Source organism: Neofelis nebulosa, chromosome 9, assembly GCF_028018385.1.
Source record: "Neofelis nebulosa isolate mNeoNeb1 chromosome 9, mNeoNeb1.pri, whole genome shotgun sequence".
NCBI lineage: Eukaryota > Metazoa > Chordata > Mammalia > Carnivora > Felidae > Neofelis > Neofelis nebulosa.
Genome location: NC_080790.1, coordinates 93,705,686 through 93,726,279, shown reverse-complemented (window position 1 = coordinate 93,726,279; position 20,594 = coordinate 93,705,686). Strand labels below are relative to the sequence as shown.

Sequence of the window (20,594 nt, the reverse complement as noted above, 5' to 3'; positions counted from 1 at the left end):
TGACTGATCCCCATCAGGTACTTGGAACCCTCAGTCATGTAGTTTCCAGTAAGTTGTGAGCCTAGGCTTAACATCCCCCTCCATGTTCTGAACTCACCACATCCAAGGCAGAAATAAGCCGTTTCCATCTTTGGTTACTTAATTAGCTCAATCTGGTCTGCTGCACAGGTGCTTCTGTCCCATGAATTAGTTCATACAAGGTTGGCAAATGGGAGCCAAGGTCACTGTCCTGCAGACATATACTAGTTCAGACACTGTTTTTCATGCACTTTTAGAAATCACTTTTTGGTGATACTATATTACAGAACAAAGCTACATTAAAAAAAAACTTGGAAATATCTATAATTTAGTTATAATCTTAGTATGCAAGGGAATATGTTAGTTTCCTATTGCTACAGTAGCCAACTACCATGAATTAGTAGTTTAAAACAATACACATTTATTATCTTAACAGTTCCTTCTGGATGTAAGAAGTTCAAAATCAAGGTATGGTAAGGCCATGTTCCTTCTGGAGAATCTAGGGGAGAACATTCCAGCTTTTGGAGGTTGTCTGCATTTCCTGTCCCATAGTCCACTCTGTCTTCAAAGCCAACAGCTTAGTACCTGCCAATCTCTCTCTTCAACCTTTGCTTTGGTTGTTGTATCTCTTTCTTTGACTTTTCTATCTCCCTCTTCCATATTTTAAGGAATTTGTGATTACAGTTGGGCCCACCAGACTGAGGCTGTAGATCCAAAGATAATAAAGGGTTAATAATAAAACCAAGGAAAAAATCATTTTGTTGAAATGACATAATAACCCTAACATTTCTGATTTTTACATAGGTCAAATACATCAAAGATATTATCTGGACCATGTTTCATGAAATCTTCAGGGGCTTATAAATGACATGAATTAAAAACACCATTCATCTTTCTGACCCTAACTTTATTACTTAAAAGTATCATTTCAAAAAAAATTCATTTCTGAATTTCATTCAATTTTTTAAATTTCACACTTAAAATTACAAAATAGTATGCTGATTCCTGGGGCAGATGAATGAGAAGTACAATGTCATAAATCCTCAAAGAGGATTTCTTGGCCAGGTGTAATTGTGGCACCTCACTTACCACAGCAGAGTGTCAGAAATCCACATCCACACATCTTTTGTCTGTCATCTGAATTAGATGCACCTGGATTTAGCAGCAAATCTGTGTCTCTCAAATTGGTTGGCAAGGCCGCCAAACCTGAGTTTAAAAGGTTCAATTTACTTATAATACCACATATTCCTTTTGTTTTCTTAATTTAATGATAAGCAGGAGAATTTGAAGTAGGAGAAGAAAGACAAATGGAAATAAAAAGGTTCTGTGAGCTGTTCTCTTCACAGATTTGGTTTGCCCTATGCCTCTCCAGAAGCCAGAGCTGGATTCAAGATCTAAAGCTTCGATGTCTACTCACTCAATGACATCAGTGTGGGTGGTCTGACCCCACATAGTTGTCTGTGGCTTCCACAGTGACCAGCACATTCTTTATTGCTCACTTTCAATTCCCTTCTCTCAGCAATTAATTTTACTTTTAAGACAGTCACCTCCCCTAGCCAAACCATTGAAAGATGGAAATACCATCTTGTCTTCTAAAAAAGGCACATACCTTAAACCACTGGAAAACCTGAAACATAGTAAAAGGCTATGTCAGTTTTTCCTCCAGTTTCAGAGTTGGTACAGAGCAGTGCTGTTGAACTTGAGCAATGTTTATGGCAAAAATAAGTGATCAGAAGCAGGAAAGCACTGCAAAGAATAACAGTCCTTCATTTATGGAGAGATTTTATTTGCTTTAGCAATCTAATAGATGGAAAGAAAATTTCTGTTAACAGGAATGTCACCCAGCAGGGTGCCTGGTAATAAAAATGTCACCATCAACTATGTTGTAAGAACATAGTTCTTGTAAGAACAACTATGTTGTTTTTTTCTATATTTTGCCACTGACATTTTCTAACCCTTTAAAAGGAAGTGCAGTATACCCTTATCCACAGGATGAGTTTGTCTCTGACGTGTCAAGGCTCTGGCAAGACAGTCTTGTGAAATGCAGCATCAAATTAGAAACAGCCCAGGTGTTCCTCAGTAGTTAAAAGGATACATGGATACATGAATTGTGGTATGTCCATTCAATGGAATTCTATTGAGCAATTAGGAGGAATAAACACACAACAGTAGGGATGAATCTAAAAAGCATTGTACTGAATGAAAACAGATTTACATACAAGAGTAAGCTCTGATTCCATTTTTCACAAAGTTTTCTAAAAAACTAATCAATGGTGGGGAAAAAAATTTAGAGTAGCAGTTGCCTCTAGTGAGAGCCTGGGGCTAGGTGTGTGGTCACAATTGACCGAGAAGCAGGGTGAGGAAACTTTCTGGGGTGATGGTCATGTTCCTTACTTTGATAAGGATGTGAGTTATGAAGGTGTCCATATTTGTCAAAAGTCACAGAATGATATGCCTAAAATGTATACATTTAATTGTATGTAAATTTTACCTCATAAGAAAAACATAACCATAAACAATTATTGGACTCTAGTTAGTGGCATGTGCTAAAGTGTTTAGGATGAAGTGTACTGATGTCTGCAATTTACTTTAAAATGCACCCAAAATAAGATGTACCAATAGGTGTATAGATGGGTAGGCATGTGATAAAATAATTACAGTGCAATATTAGTGGTAGAATCTGGGTGGGTGTATAGATGCTCACTTACATGTTAGAACATTTTCATAACAAAATGTCAGAAAAATGGCATTGCTAGGGGAGTATACCCTCTTTCCATTAAACATTTTTCACTAACTTGAGGGAGACTCACTTTGCTCCATTGACAAATAACAATCTTGAATATGCAATAAGCATTTGCTTTAGGCACTAGGTGGATGTCCATCTGTGTGACACCTGTAATAGTAACCACAGCGGCTGTTCTGTGATTTCATCCTTCTTTAAGTCAGGGAATAGTTTAAGGACAGCCACAAGAAGAGCCTTGTGAAGGCCCCGGTTCATCCACCCAGCAAGATGACACCCATACTGTCATCCCTCTGGGAAGCTGCAGCAGCTTTGAGGTTCCTTCTAATCATGTCCTATGTGCTCTTCCAAGGCTGTTTCACTCTTCCCCTTCATGAGCCTTCCTTCCATGTAAACTCTTTCTTTAGTATTCCTAAGGAACTTCCTGGAAGCTTTCCCCTCCCATCTTCCATCTCTACACCCTAGCCACTTCCCTCCACTCAGCTCCTGAGCGGTCTGACCCACATTGCCCTGGGCGGCTGTGCCAGCTGCTCCTCATTGTAGCTGTCTTCGATCTCCCACTTTGTATGTCTGTGCCTTTCTTACTCCTTATCAGCACCATGCCCAAGCCACCACTGCTTCACCCTTTTTATTTCCACCACCTGCCATTTCCCTTATCTCATCCATCAAATATATTTATTTTATTCCTCAGTTAATGTTTGTAAGCATGTAAATATACATACATACACATACTTGTGTACACACATGTGCATGCACACACACATAGGTGGTAATCACATATTTATTTTGTTTACTTATCTTCTCTCTATCTGCTCCATAGGGTGGGCATCATGTCCATGTTATTTACTTATGTTTAGATGTAGAGCATGATGGCCATCACACATTTTAGGCTTAGAATAGATATCACTTGTTTGAATGAATAATTACTTCTGTTCATCTCAGCCTGTTCTGGTCCTTATGTATTCAAATACTTGAGCTTAAAAGCCTAGCTCAAGCTCCAACATTTAAAAAATAATAAGTCTATTATTTTTATTGCTCTTTTTGGTACATCTGCTTCTCAACTGATTTGTAAGCTCTCTGCAGGCTACAACTAAATCTAATATCCCTATTACAATATTTTATGTATAGTAGGAAATCTTAACCATCTATCAAGTGATTATTTTCTTTTTTTTTAATTTTTTTAACGTTTATTTATTTTTGAGACAGAGAGAGACAGAGCATGAACAGGGGAGGGGCAGAGAGAGAGGGAAACACAGAATCTGAAACAGGCTCCAGGCTCTGAGCTGTCAGCACAGAGCCTGACGCGGGGCTCGAACTCACGGACCGTGAGATCATGACCTGAGCCGAAGTCGGACGCCTAACCAACCAAGCCACCCAGGCGCCCCTCGAGTGATTATTTTCTGTCTAAGAGAAGATTTTTTGTCTTTGTTTTTTTATTTAGCTGACACACTAAATTACATTAGTTTTAGGTGTATAAAATAGTGATTTGACAATTCTATATGTCATGCTATGCTCACCACAGTGTAGCTACCCCCTGTCACCATATAGTGCTATTAAGTACCTTCAGTGTACCACTTAGTACATTCCCTGTGCTATACATTTCATCTCTGTGACTTTTTCATTCTATAACTGGAAGCTTGTATCTCCCACCTCCTTCACCCATTTCGCCCATCCAACCAACCAACTCCCTCCCTGCTGGAAACCATCATACAGTTCTCTGTATTTATGGGTCTGTTTCTGCTTTTTATTTGTTTACTTCTTTGTTTTGTTCTTTAGATTTCACATATAAATGAAATCACATAGAATTTATCTGACTTATTTCATTTAGCATAATACCCTCTAGGTCCATTGTGTTGTTAGAAATGGTAAGATCTCATTATTTTTTTATGGCTGAATAAAACTCCATCTGTAAATATCACATCTTCTTTATCCATTCATCTATAAGCGGACACTTGAGTTACTTCCATATCTTGATTATTATTAATAATGTTGCAATAAACATGAGGGTACCTATATCTTTTTGAATTTGTGTTTTCATTCTCTTTGGGCAAATACCAAGTAGTAGAATTATTGGATCATATGGTGATTCTATTTTTAATTTTTAAAGGAACTGCCATACCGTTTCCCACAGTGGCTGCACTAGTTTGCCTTCCCAACAACAGTGCATGAGGGTTAGCTTGCAACTGGTTTTACTAGTCAATGTCTCATGCCACTGCAAAACCTTCTCTGATTTTTTTCAGAAGTTAAATACATGATGGTTTTAGTAAACTTCGGAATATAGTGCCCACAGAAGCCACAAACATTCAGGGAGGATTTAAAGAAGTACAGAATCTAGAGCTCTGAGGACTTCTGTTTTATCGAACTCTTAGAATATTACTGGATCCTCTCACGGCCCTCCCCCAACACTCCTTCATTTCAGTGCAAGCAAATGAGCAGATTAAACAAGCAAATTCTGGAGGTGAGCTGCCTGGTGTCTTCATCGTGGGCAGGGACAGGGACAGAGCCAGACCTAGGCCTTAGTGAAGTCTGGTGCAGACCCTCTCCAGTCCCTTTCTAGAGCTGACTCTTGGAGCAAGGCTCCTCTCTGTGCCACAGTTTCCTCCTCTGTGCAGTGAGGATGAAAGGCACCTTCAGCAATGTGTCTCAGAAACTGTCTAGGAGAAGATTCTTAATGGCTTTCTCAGCTACGTTATACAGTGTTTATAAACTTCTTACCCTTCCATCCTTTGGCACCCACTTACCAATAGTCCAAGTCCTAGGACCCTTCTGGAGATGAGAAGGGCTGCTGAGGTCTTGGATACCAATGGTTACTGGGAGACTCTCACAGGGATCCAGGTGGCAGAAGGAGATGGTGCTGGCAAGGCCAAAGCTGAGGAAGGGGATGTGCAAGGAAGAGACAGCATGGGAAGTCCCATTCAACCAGAGAGACAGATAGGCACATTGGCAGAGGGAGACCAGTGAGCTTACTGAGCTCTCGGTACCTGCCTTTGATGCAAGGTTCCATTTCATTTAGCAACTGGCATGAATTTAAAGATCCATTGATTGGTATGTTTCAATCTGTACTTGTTTTGCAGCCAATGTTCTGAGATGTGCGCATGTCTGCACACACACACACACACACACACACACACACCACATGTACCCTCCCCCATTCTTACCTCCACCAGGCCCCTTCCACACAGTTTGGTATCTACTCTGTCCTAAACTAGCTCTTAATAGATTTCAATCAGAGTAAAATAAAAGTCCCTGCTTTCCTTTTTATTGATCCAGGGTAAACAAAGTTCATCTCTTTGAATGATACAATTTATACTGTGCCTAGTAAAATAACCAGAATTGTGTTTCCTTGTTATAGTCTTTCATCAACATCTAGGGAATGACATGGCTTTAAGAGCAAAGTTATGGGGCATCAGATAGGCTTCAGTTTAAATCTTGGTTCTGATAGCTGTGACAATGGACAAATTGCTTAAATGTCATTAAGCTTTAATTTCTCTACCTATAAATCGAGCATAATTCATAGTGTCTAGTGCATAATGAAGACATTTAGCACAATACCAAGCATATAGGATGGGCCCAAATAATCATTACTACTATTCGCTCTGTTTTCATGATAGCTAGGACCTCTGAGTCTCGGTTTCCCTTCCCTTTCAAAGTAAAGATAAAAGCCACATCCTAGGGTTAGATGACACAATACAGGTGACACAATCAAGGTTACTCTGAACTCCTGGGTCTGTCTCATGGACATCCAGGATGGGCAGTGGAACCAGGCAGGTGTATGGGAAAGTGTCAGGCATTTGTTACAGAGAAAATAGATGTTGCTGCTTATGCTACTGTCAGCAATTATACTGCTATTAAATTCCTATCCAGACCTTGTTGGCAGGGAATTGTTATGAAGATCCATGGTCCTCAAATCTTAAAGCTTACGGGGATGTATGATCATCTTCAATAATCTATACATCAAGGTCATACAAAACTCCTGGGCAAATCTTCAGTTTTAATCCAAAATTATTGTGTCAAACTTCATTTATTTAGATAGAATATATGAGGATGTGTTTGTCTTGTTGGGAGAGAAAAACTGAGTCTGAAAGTGTGAAAAAAATTGAATTAGAGAATGTTTTAAATGGCAGTGTGGCAGACACTTTATGACACCCCCCTTTCCCGATCCACAAGCCCTACACTTTAATGTCCCTTCCAGTGCTTGGGCTAGAGAAGGTCATGTTGTCCAATTCTAGCCAACTGAGCATAAAAACACGTGATGAGTGACTTGGAGGGTTCTTCAAAAATGACAAGCTTAGGATCTGGTTTTGGTAAAACAAAACAAAACACTAGTAATAATACTTCTGGACAAAATATGAAAAACAGCCATTTGAAGGCACTGGAGCATGACCAAAACCAGGCAGAAGCTGCAGGGATTTAACCCTTTGAAGAAGAAAATTACTTTGGATGATATCCATGTTATTCATACTTTCCCTGAACATACCCCCAATTCACAGAACGTGGGGTAACTAAAACACTTGTAGGCAGTCTTGTGTTATTGGCTGGAAGTGTCAAAAGATGGATTTCAGGGTTTACACAGCTGGATATTAAGATGGTAATCTTGGAAAACAGGAAGCCACAGGGAAGAGTCCCAGATCATCTAAATATAAGCTCCACTTAAAGCTTTGACTAACCCCATGAAATACATGCAGGAAGGAGAATCCAAGAAGCCCAGTGGAAATTAACAGACAGATGAATGAAAAGGCTGAGCATATATGTCTTCCACTGACCACCACAGGGGAGACAGAGTTTAAAGTTTAAGTATCACCAAGTTAGGAGGGCTTGGTAAACACCTGGGCTTTTCACTGAAATCCCCCAAAAAGCCATACTTTAGAAGTAAAGATTATATCCCAGAACTAAGGAATTTACTCTAGGATCAAGGGGAGAAAACACAAAATATACATACCCTAATAAAGCATAAAACCAAGTCTTCACAAGTTCTGTGTAATCAACCAAGAATTTAACAGCCTGGTAGAATAAAAGTCAAATTCACAGAACAGAGGGAAATTATACAAACGAGAGCCTCCAAGGTATGTCAAAGTCTGCCATAAAATTTAAAATACTAGATGTAAAAAGAAACAGGAAAAAATGACTCATAATTTAAAAAAGAGAGAGAGAAAGCTATCAACGAAACAGGTGTTAAAATGAGTCAAAAAGTGTAATTAACAGATAAAAACTATAAAGAAACTATTATAAGCATATTCAAAGAGTTAAGGAAAAGATAATCATATTGAGTAAACAATAAATCTCAGCAAATAAAGGAAATTCTAGTACTGAAAATTACAATATCTGAAATGAAAACTTTACATTATGATATAGGAAATGGTAGGAAGATAAGTCAGTAAACTTATGGATTTGAATATAACTCAGTAGAAATCAATCAGTATGAAGAATAGAAAGATACATAAATTCAGAAAGAATAAATAAAGCTTCAATAATAAGAAATTGGAGTCTTAGATGCAGAGAAGACAGAGAAAGAATGTAACAATAAAGTATTTGGTGAAGTATTTCCCAAATTTCCCAAATTTTGTTAAAATTTTAGTTCCAAGAATTTTAGTGAGCCCCAAGCAGGTAAGTACAGAGAAAACCATAATTATGTCTCTTATGGCCAAATTGATGAAAAGGAACAATAGGGGGAATATCTTGAAAGTAGCTAGAGAAAAACAAACTGATCTCTTATCAGAAAAAATGAAAACCAGAAGACAATGAGACAATATCATTAAAGTAGTTAAACAAACAATAAAGCTACTGTCAACACAAAATATTATGCCCAGATAAAATATTCTTCAAGGATGGAGAAGAAGTAAATACATTTTCAAATAAAAGAAAACTTAGATAATCCAGTGCTGGCAGATGTGCACTGTAATAGTGCTAAAGGAAGCTCTCAGGTGACAGGAAATGACACCTCATGAAAATTGGGATGACATCCAAAATGGTAAATATGTGAATAATTATAAAAGATAACATTTACTCAGCTCCCTCAAAAACAACTGACAATTTAAAGCAAAGACTATGACATTGTATTGTAGGATTTATAAGTTCTGTAGATATAAAACACATGACCAAAAAAATACAAAAGACAGGCATAATAGAATTATACTGTTTTAAGTCCTTGTTATTTCATACAAGGTGGTACAGTATTAATTCTAAACAGACTGTGATTAGATATAATTTCTAAAGCAACAATAAAATAATAATATTCAGGTATATCTGTAAATACCCATGGGAAGTCTGTCTATAGGCTGAAATTTTCAAGCTTGACTATAGGTAATTGCAAAGACTTTAGCTAATGGGTGTCATGGGCGAAGCTGCCCTCCCACAGTGGACTTGAGGCATGGCCAGTGCACTGCAGTCTCTGAATGGGGGTGCAGTCAGGACTCAGGACCCCCTGGATGGAGCTGCTCCCTACATATTTGCATTCCTAGCCCTGGATGCCTTCATTCCTAGGTCTGTTTATCTGAGGGCCTGGACAGAGGTCTTTTTCCTGTACCTCGGCTGAGGTTTCCTTATGGGCAAGGCTGGGAGGCAAGGAGAATCTTGAAGACTTTTCCCCACTCTGACTCAGTCCACTCCTAGCCTTCCCCTTCTCTGACTCTACCTCCTCATAACCCATAAAACTTCTGGAGCCTTTTGTTCAGGGCTTCCTCCACAGTGAGACCACTCCCACGCTTGTGTTGATTTAGCTGACCCCTTACCCATTCAACTCCATGGGAGAAAATGGAACAAGGGTTCAGCACTTTCTCCCGTTTTAGATACTTGCATATACTGTCTTAGTAAGTGATTAAAGGCTTCATTGCTTACTTAGTTTTTTAATTTTTTTAAATGTTTATTTATTTTGAGAGAGAGAGAGAGAGAGAAAGCTCAGGAAGGAGAGGGGCACAGAGAGAGGAAGAGAGAGAATACCAAGCAGGTTCCACGCTGCCAGCACAGAGCCCAATGTGGTGCTTGAAACCACAAGCAATGAGACCATTACCTGAGCCAAAATCAAGAGTTGACACTTAACCAACTGAACCATCCAGGCACCCCTCTTTCATTTTGCCTTATTGTTGTTTTAATCAGCTACTCCAACACCTGACAGATTCTCTCTCTCTCTCTTTTTCCAGCTCAGCTGAACTCCTGACACCCAACAGAAAAATAAAAATGCACTAGTAAAATATACTGAAAATTTAAAACTTCTCTTAATGGGTGGAAAGACAAGCCACAGCCTGGGAAATATCATCAAAACAAATATCTGAAAAAGAAATGTTACCCAAAATATACAGAAACTTTTAAAACTCAACAATAAGACTATAAATAATCCATTTTTTTAAATGGGCAAAAGACCTGAACAGACACTTCATCAGAGAAGATACACAGATAGCAAGTAAGTGTCTGAAAAGACGTTCCACATCATGTCATCAAGGAAATGCAAACTAAAACAACAATAAGATACCACTACACACCTATTAGATTAGCCAAAATCCAGAGCACTAACAATACCATGTGCTGGCAAGGATGTGGAGCAACAGGAGATCTCATCCATTGCTAGTGGAAAGGCGAGATGAAACAGTTTCTTTGAAAAGCAGTTGGGCTGTTTCTTATAAAACTAAACATACTCTTATCATCTGACCCAGTAAGCACACTCCTAGGTTTTTTACCCACCAAATGGTTTGAAAACTTATGTCCACACAAACACCTGCACACAAAAGTTTATATTTTATTGATAATGTAAAACTTGGAAACAACCAGTATGTCCTAAGGTGAACATATAAACTGTAGTACATACTGACAATGGAGTATTATTCTATATTAAAAAGAAATGAGCTATCAATCCATGAAAGACATGGAGGAACTTCAAATACTAAGCCATAGCATAGCCATATTGCTAAGCCAATCTTAAAAATCTATGTACTATATGATTATATCTATATGACTTTCTAGGAAAAGCCAAACTGTTGAGACAGTAAAAGATCAATTTTTGCCAGGGCTTCAGAGGGGAGGAAAGAGGGAGAGGTGAACAGGTGGAGCACAGGGTTTTTTTAGGGCAGTGAATACTCTGCATGACACTGTAATGATGAATACATGTCATCACACATTTTTCAAAGCCCATAGAATATGCAACAGAAAAAGTGAAATGTTAACTGTGGACTCTGGGTAATAATAATGTGTCAATATTGGCATATCAAGTGTACCAAATGTCCCACATCAATGCAGAATGTTAATAACAGGGAAAGTGTTGGGTTAAGTGTTGAAAGATTATACGGGGAACTCTTTGTATTTTCAGCTCAATTCTTCCATAACCCTAAAACTGCTCAAAAAAATGTCTAGTAATTAAAAAAAAAAAAGAATACTTGATTAATCCAAAATAAAACAAGAAAAGAAAAAAAAAACAGGCAAGAGAGGCAGAAAACAAACAACAAAATGATAGGCCTAAACCTAGTAAACTGATTCCATCAATATGATTTTCTTGAAGCAAAAGTAATGCATTGTGATAGAAAGGAGGGTGTTTGTCTCTGGGGTAAGAAACGACTGGAGGGAGCTTGGGATGTGTGCCAGGTAATGGCATGTTCTGTGTCTTGATTGGAGAGATGATGATAGGGTGTATGCATTCATCAAAACTCATCAGATTGTATAGTCTGGACTGGTACCTTTCTCAGCAGGTAGATCTTGCTTCAAAATTTAAAACAAGAAAAGAAAAAGGGACTGCCTTGGTGGGCCATGCCATAAACATGAAGATGAAAGCCACAGGTTGGTGATGAAGGACCAAAAAGATTGGAAGACCCCTGAGAGCAGGGACCCTAGAGTCCCCACCTCTGAACTTTTTATCAAGTGAGAGAAATAAGCATAATGTCAGCCCGTCTTTATTACGTGCAGTCAAATTCACTGCTAAATATTGTGAGTTTGCTTCACATACAAGTGGAACCAGAATAAAATACCCAGAATTTTTAGTTAGGCTAAACAGCTTAGCTGAAAATCTCTCATCAAACTCATTTCCCCAATGAATATTTATTTATTTATTTATTTATTTATTTATTTATTTATGGTTTGTTTTCTTGTTTGTTCAACTAAGTCATGAGTTGATTCTAGACCTTCTGACTCCAAATTTTGAAATAACAAGGCCCAAATGAACTATTTTCTTCTGTGCTCAAAAAGGATAAATGCCTCATGGTGAAGACCATTCATCATGTATCTAAAGTTAACAAACAACACTTAATTTCAGCCACAGACCATTAAGCATCAAATCTAGTCTCTGTGAGCATTAAAGAAGTCATTCTGGGCATCTGGTCTCCTCTGTGCAATGCAAAAAAGTATCTTAATGAAAGGCCATGACTTTCCGGCTGACACTGGTTTCACTTCCAACTTGGCATCTGCAGTAACCAAGAGCTTTTCTAAAGTTGTTTTTACTTATGAATTTTAATAACATAAAAGTTGTTTCCATAGTAAAAAGCTGCTTCCCTAAAAGTACTTGGCTTAAAGCCAAAGGGTAGGGTTTGACTGGCCATCTCAAAGAAGGAAATGTGTAGTTAGATGATTTACAGAAGTGAAGAAGGGGGGTGGTGATAAAAGAAATAACCCAATAATGTGAATTTTAGAAGTCTATATTCCTTATATGGGAGAGGAAAGTGGGTGTGGAGCAGACAAGATATTTTCTTCATGGTATTATTGAATGTTTTGATGGAGGTCAGCAAAATGAAGGGGATTAATATTTCTTGTGCTACCTTGGAGAGAGGTAGAGAGAAGACTGGTCACAGAAGAGGTACCTCCCCAATAATTAAAGCTGAGTGCAAGATATAGACAAGTAACCAGCATTGGAGACAATTCATACGGTTCAAGGCTAACTTCAGAGTCATTCATTTTTTTATTACCTCTGCAATAATGAAGCCCAACTCAATCATGGTTCCCTGTTCCATAAAAAATACAGATCACAACTTATAAACTTTTATTTTTATCTATAACATCACTAACCAAGAGTTTAAAGTCAACTTAATGATGGTTTCCAGAGGGGAGGAGCTGGGGAGATGGATGAAATAGGCGAAGGCGATTTAAGAGTACACTTTTCATGATGAGCTCTGACTAATGTCTCGAATTGCTGGATCATTATATTGTGCACCTGAAACTAATATAACACTGTATGTTAACTATATTAGAGTTAAAATAAAAAACTTAAGAAATATAAAACATAAAATAAACTTAATGAGGTGTAATTTACATACAATAAAATGTACCCATTTTATAGGTATGGTTTGATGAGTTTTGATAAATACAAACACTCATGTAACCACCACCCAATCAAAACAGAATTTTTTTTCCCGTGAAGTTCCCTCAAGGTCCTTTGTGATCAGTTCTCATTCCACTCTCACATAACCACTGATCTACTTTCTAGCATGATAGAATAGTGTTACCCAGTCTAGAATTTCATAGAAATGGAATCATGTGAGTTATAGTCTCATGTGTCTGGTTTACTCTGCAAAACATAATACTTTTGAAATTTACCCATGTCATTGTTGTGTATAACAAAAGTCTTCCTCCTCTTCTCCTTCTTCTCCTCCACCTCTTCCTCCTTCCCTTCCTTCCTCCTCCTTCTCCTCCTCCTTCTTCCTCTTCCTTTTCGTCTTCTTCAGAATATTTCACTGTATGGTAAAAAGCTCAATCTTTATCCATTCACCTGATGATGAATTTTTAGGTAGTTTGCAGGTTGAGCCTCCATAAATAAACCTCCTGTGAGTATCTGTGGTCAAGAGTTTGTATAGATGATGGTTCCATTTCCCTTGAGTAAATATCTAAGAGGAGACTGCTACATCATACATGTATATTCAGGTTTTTAAGAAACTAGTCTATAGTTTTGAAAAGATTGCTGCATTCCCATGGGCTTACATGACAGCCTCAGTGGAGAAGTAGCCTTTGAGGGCAAGGCACAACTACAGGGTGATTTGCACATGCTTTGTTCCCTCCTCCTCCTTTGCCATACACAAACACATCGTTTTGATCCAGATAGAAGATGGATGACCACTCTGGGGATCAGTGAGGGTGTGGTCGTGGGATCTGCCCTCAGATCATGGTGAGTTGCAGGTGGCACGATCTCTCTGGGGATGGCAGGCAGCTTTGTAGAGATTCCAGTCCCAGTACTTGTGTGTGTGTCTGTGTGTGTCTCTGTATGTGTGTGTCAGGGGAATGCACAAGCTTAAGTATGTTCATTTGGACATAAAATATTATTAAAACTACCCACAATTGCTTCATGCTCCACCTTTCTTATCTTGAATAGGTTGAGAGGACAACCAGTCTAGCTTGTTGCTGGTTGACACTTTTTCAATTATAGCTCCCATTCACGTTAATTGAAGGCAGTGAAACCTAGTGATCAAGACTGACACCACCAGCTTCCATCCCTACTTCATCAGCTGGCATCTGTGTGACCATGGGCAGGTTTCTCACTTCCCTATCTAAAGTGAGAATAGTAATAGGGCCTGTTTCTCAATCAATAAATACTATTTTGACATCCAGTAAGTAGTAAAAGTTAAATGAATGGTTTCCCCTATGTGGTTTTAATAACATGTCATATGAAATAATATATCCAGTTGGTCTTTAATTTAAAGAATATTTATGATTCAACTATGTGTGAAGCACTGTGTGAGGCACAATAAAGATGCAGTCCCTTCCCTCTAGCACCTTATAATCTCTTAGGAGGCCATAGCCACTGAGCCAGCACTTGAGAATTAAGTGATTGAGGACATTAGATAGAACAATCCAGAAAGAGAACCCCTTTCTTAGAGTCCTGATTCCTCCTGAGAAAATCAGTCTATGACTTGTGGAAGAAGGAAGGGGTGTCTCAGCTGGATGTAAGGGACAGGTGAAGATGCTGCCAGTGCTTAACCTGTAGCCCTTAGGCTTTTCACTGTGTGCGGGTCAAGTCCCATCTGCCTGTGCCCCATCCCTGTACCTGATGGCTTCCTCAGCCCTTCTTCCCATATGTTTGGTAGTCTGGAAGTGCCAGCAATTACTCACCACCACCCCTGAGGGCAGCCCCCTCCCCATTACAGACAGGAATCGGTGTATGAATACCCTGGTTCCCTTGTCCTGCAGGTGGAATGACCCCTCTGGGTTTAATACATTTCCTAGAACTTCCATGGTTACATGACTCTACCAATGTTCCTCATACTTCTAAGGAAAGTACTTGCTTTGGAATCCTTATATCCAGCTCTGCTTTTGGGAGTTGGAGTGAAAGGAGCCTGGAGGCCAGATGGACATTAAGGTGACAGTCCAGGGGAACTGTAGTGAAGGCTTGAGCATAGGCAGAATCCTGAGACAGACAGGGTCAGGCTGAGCAGACTGTGAAGGGGCAGTTGATGGTCTCTGCCTGCTGGTAGGGGAGAGAGAGGTCACAGATGTCAAGGGTGCAAACAGGACCACCCAGGGGTGGCATTGGCTCACCCTGCCTGTTATACTGCTCCAATGCCCTGCTCTCTCACCATTCAACACTTATTGAGCACCAATGTATGCCAGGCCCTGGTCTAGATGCCTGGGGTGTATCAAAGACCACTGGCCTTCTGGAGCTTGCATATATATAAATATGGATGATAAATAATGCATCGTAATTATGAAAGGAAATTATAAGCTATGTTAGAAGGCATCCAGTGCATTGAAAAAAAGCAGGGCCGAGCAAGCATCCCTGGGAGGCTGGAGAGAAGGAGCATAACCCACTGAGACAGAACAGAAAGGTGGAAAGTATGGAAGAAAAGTCAGGAGACACAGAAAAGAGAACCACCTACAAATTGTTTCCAGAATAAGAGAGTCAAGAGAAAAGACAAGAGGCATGCTCACAATAGTAAGAGAAGAAAATTGCCCTAAACTGAATAAAGCAGAGGTTCTCCAGGAAACAGCAGCAGCTTCACCTGGAAACCTGTCAGAAATGTAAATTCTCGGGCTTCATCCCCAACGTGCTGACTCAGAAACTCTGGGCTGAGGCCAGCTCTGTGGGCTTCAGCATCCCTTGTAGGATTCAGCACCCCTTCAGCACCCCAACACACACATGTTCAAGTTCACAAAGTGCCAGAATAAAGCACCCTCCCGAGATGGGAATGTTCCAGCACAGGCAGGATGGGAAGAAGGACCACATCTGTACACCTGAAGTGAAACCTCAGAACACAAAAGGAAGTGAGAAAATAATAGAAGCATTCAGCAGTAGAATAGAAAAGAAAACAAATTGCTTGTGAAGGAAAATAATCGTATGACATCAGCCTTCACACCAGGAACAGCCTGTGAGAATGCAAGGGCTCCGTATCTACAGCATTCCTGAGGATGATAGTTTACAGGCAGTCCCCAACTTACCATCACTCCACCTAAGTTTTAGGCTTTATGACAGTGTGAAAGCAATACATATTCGGTATAAACCACACTTTGAATTTCATATTTTGATCTTTTCCCAGGCTAGTGATATGAGTTGCAATCCTCTCTCATGATGCTGGGCAGGGGTAGCTCCCACTCAGCCACACCATCACCAGGGTCAACAAATGGTCCACTGACAACCATTCTGCTTTTCATTTTTAGTGCAGTATTCCATAAATTATATGTGATAGTCAACACTTTATTATAACATAAGCCTTGGGTTAGTTGATTTGGCTCAACTGTAGGCTAATGTAAGTATTCCAAACATGTTTAAGGTAGGCTAGGCTAAGGCATGATGTTGGGGGGCGGCAGGAGGTCAGGCATATTAAATGCATTTTTAACTTACAATATTTTCAACTTACAATAGCTTTACTGGCATGAAACCCCATTGTAAATCAAGGAAAATCTGTATATTACAGAAATCATTATCCAGGTAAGCCATCATTCAGTCGGGAAAAGAAGTATTTCCAGTAGCACAAGGTTGCAGCAAATCTAGTCTTCAATGGCCCCTTCAGTAAAAGACAAAAAACAACCAACCAGAACACTTGGTATTTAGCTCCACTCCTGTGAAATCCAAGAGCACTTGGAATTAGAGGAGGGGGAGTGGAGAAGGAGATCATGTACAATTTGTAGCATCTAAATAGGTGTTGATCATAAAAATGTATAGAAATCAAACAGTAAAATTCAGATGCAGTGAAGGTGGGTGATAGTGTTGGAGGTTAGTGTAGTTTGAGAAGAAGAGAGAAGAAATCACAGATTGCTACGATTCTTGTCATTTCTTTTTTCAGGGAGAAGGATATAGCTATTAATTAACATTAGATATCAATGGAGAAATACAGGTTTAAGTATATGAGGCAAAAATTGAGATGAATCATTTGAAGAATACAATCAGTCCTTACAAATTTCCATACTATTAAGGTAGAAAATAGACAAAGAAATGTCAATCAAGCCAATAATTGATTAAAAAGAGAGAAAAAGAGAGAGAGAAAGAGAATAGAAGCACCAAAAACACATTAAAAATAGAATAAACAAAATAAGCTGCTGCAAATTTACTAGTAATCTCAGTAACTGTGAATAGGTTAAATCTCCCATTAAAAGACAAAGATTTTTGATTGGATAAAATGAGGGGAAAATCCAGCTTTGTTTTTACAAGAGACAAAGGAGACACAAAGAAGCTGAACATTTGTTTTTAATTTTTTAAAAATGAAAAAGTATTCAACAAATGTAACCAATTAATCAGGTATATCAGTTGTGATAGACAAAATATAATTGATATGAACTTGTTAAGAAAGGTATACTTCATATTGGTAAAGCATCTGGCAAATACATATCAATCACTTAACCACACAGTTTTAAGTAGAAAGCAAAACCGGTAGAAAGGTCAGCAAAGTCACACCACCATGAGAGAAGATGACAGGGACAAAGTCAATGGAAGAGCCTGATGTGGTCAACATGCAGAACCTGCACGCAGTGCCCACGCTGTGACCAGAGAAGGCAGGCCAGGATGCCCAGAGGTCATCTGCTTGGGGTGCCCATGCTGTGACCAGAGGAGGCAGGCTGGTACGTCCAGGGGTCATCAGCTTGGGGTGCCCACACTGTGACCAGAGAAGGCAGACCAGGATGCCCAGGTCATCTGCTTGGGAGGGCAGATGATTGCTTTGACAAGAAAGTGAAACACTTGATTTGTGACATAATGTTTTTGGGAAAGGAAGACCCTGGTGAAACAGGGTAAAAGGCACAATTATTTGCTCTACCTCACAAATTTTATTATTTTCATTTGTTATTTGAACATAGAAGGATTTCTACAGCACACAAGTCATCAATCAGCTTAACATTATGATATGAATTATGTGGACAGGCATAAAACGTGAAGTGGGAGAGATAAGCAGTGCTTCGCAGGAAGAGCTGGCAGGATCATGATACAAAGGGCATTGGTCTTCATCCAAACTCGGCGAAACAGAGCTATGCCTTCTGTGAGTGTGGTCAAGGAGGTTACAGATGGCAGTGAGGACAAATGGCCCCCAAATATCTCAAACTGAAGTGGAGATGTGTGAATGGTGACCCAATGACCTTGCTGAGTCATCCTTTACCTTGCTGTTCTCTCTTTCCCTCTCTCTCTCTCTCTCTCTCTCTCCCTCCCATCTCTCTGCTCTCTCCTTTTTTTAAATCTCTGTTTCTTCTATTCCTTCCTTCCCTTCTTGCATTCCTTCCTTTCTTTCTCCTTCATTCCTTCCCTCCATTCCTCCCTCCTTTCTTCCCTCTCCTTCTTTCTGTCTCTCTCTCTCTCTCTCTTTCCTTCCTTCCTTCCTTCCTTCCTTCCTTCCTTCCTTCCTTCTTTCTTTCTAACGACGCAGTTGAATTCTATGGACCAGTTTCAACCAGAAGAGAAGATCAACATCCAAGTCAATGGTGACAGATTTCAAATAAAAACCCCAAAACTAGAATTTGGGGTTGGGCAGCAGCTCAAGGTGCTGCAGTTGTGGGGACCCAGAGGCTCAGGTGAGGACATGTATGTGCAGCCCCGTGAAGAGCATCCTGTCAATTCAGGCTCCCTGGGAGTGGTTGCTGGCCTCATGGGTTATCCTGGCTCTTTCATTTCTTTGCTCTCCTTTGCTCACTTTTCACCACTTACCTGTCCATCATTTCCTCCACAAAGGATGACCTGGAGTATAAGGAAGCTGTGAAGGGCTAATGGAGACTTAGAGTATGTGGGTTTATTTCCTGTGCTCTGTCCCCTCTTACTGAATAAATTTAAGAGTAGGTTGAGAACTTGATATGTTCATCCATCCATGTTAAACTCCCTGGCGTGTGCATGATACATATGTGAGTCTTGTATTTTAATCTACATGTCATCTGTTACAAATGGACTTTGTTGTGCAATAAATATAACTCTGTATAAATTGAATTTCCTTGTAAATGATTCATATTTGAAATATTTATCTAATATTTGTTATTTTAGTTAGCAGATAGCAAAAGTCACCAAGAGACGTTAAATTTGGCATTTTTGTTCATGGGCTTTTCCTAAATTAGGAAACACCAGCCTTGGGTTTTTCTGTATGAAAGAGAACAATGTTGAAATTGTGGTGTGTGTGTGTGTGTGTGTGTGTGTGTTGGGGAGCAGCGACGGTTGTTTATGTTAAGATATAATTTCCAAATGTATTTTGTCACTCACTGGACTGCTAACAGGATCAGCTTTCTTTTTTTTTTTTTTTTTAATTTTTTTTTCAACGTTTTTTATTTATTTTTGGGACAGAGAGAGACAGAGCATGAACAGGGGAGGGGCAGAGAGAGAGGGAGACACAGAATCGGAAACAGGCTCCAGGCTCCGAGCCATCAGCCCAGAGCCTGACGCGGGGCTCGAACTCACAGACCGCGAGATCGTGACCTGGCTGAAGTCGGACGCTTAACCGACTGCGCCACCCAGGCGCCCCAGGATCAGCTTTCTTTAACTCTAAGAAATGAATGGTCATCGCACGTGTCCTGTCCGTCTTCAGGACAGCAGGATCCTATCCAAGCCCTGTTCTTACCCAGCACCATCCAAGAGGCAGGCAGACTCAGATCTGAACACCTGCTGCCCTGGCATCCAGCCACAGTGAGATTCGTGCAGCCAAGCTGGAGGGGATCAGGTTTGCCTGTCCAATGAGTTAAACAAACTGAAAAGGCTTTGCTGACAAAGTGGTGACAAATGCTCCTATGCTAATTAGGGAATGGTGTGCTCACATCACACCAGTTGTACATGTTTAATCCTGCACCAGGTGTCCCCTGTGCAGTTAAAATGATGTGGGGAATTAAACAGGCAGAGAGGCATGGAGCAGTAGACTCCAGGTCAGAAGAAAATATCTGGAAGCATGGAGTCTGGCCTGGCTGGGTTCAGCAGCTAGGACCCAGGACACACTGTGGCCCCATCCCTCTGAATGTCCCTGTTCCTGTGGACAGGGTCTTGCCCCAACCTAGCTGCTTTGGGGTCAGTATCACAACCAGTAGGTAGAGATGCAGAAGTGGAGCAGCCAAAGTACATTTTTTTAGCAGCTCTTTGAGAAGGGAAACGGATATGCTTAATGGCCATGAATGTAAGTCCTGCAGTGTATCTTGAGTTGTTATGAAATAGATTGAAACAAGGTGACAACAACTGCAGTCCAGAGTTTATTAGGTTAAGCATGTGACATAAAACGCAAAGGACGGCAGGCTTGCTGCTTGTCGAGGCAGACTCGATATGGCCCTTGGTTTCTCAGAGTTCCGAGGCCCTGTGCATCAGCCAAGCCTGCCCTCCCCCCGCCTGGGAAACAGTCGTGCCCAGGACAGAAAGACGCCCTGCACAGAAATCCCACGATGGCAGAATTAGTGGAACAAATTTCAAATACACAGATTTAAAAATACTAAATTCTCATCTAGCATTTGTGAAGTGATGACTGACATTTACAGTCCCATTGAGTGTCATAGAACA

At 40.0% G+C, this 20,594-nt stretch overlaps 1 protein-coding gene across 2 annotated transcripts in view; it reads right to left on the bottom strand.

The window, feature by feature from the left end:
• CD93 (CD93 molecule) overlaps positions 1 to 20,594 on the bottom strand; it is a 33,126-nt gene that overhangs the window by 5,379 nt on the left and 7,153 nt on the right. Inside the window, exon 2 of one of the 2 annotated variants that reach the window (XM_058684728.1) lies at positions 5,444 to 5,627. The exons of the other annotated variant lie outside the window; for it this stretch is intronic. Within the exon in view, the coding sequence (XP_058540711.1) occupies positions 5,459 to 5,627 (169 nt within the window). The 3' untranslated portion in view covers positions 5,444 to 5,458. Of the gene's footprint in view, positions 1 to 5,443; positions 5,628 to 20,594 lie in introns of those variants that run through there. 2 annotated transcript variants of the gene reach the window in all.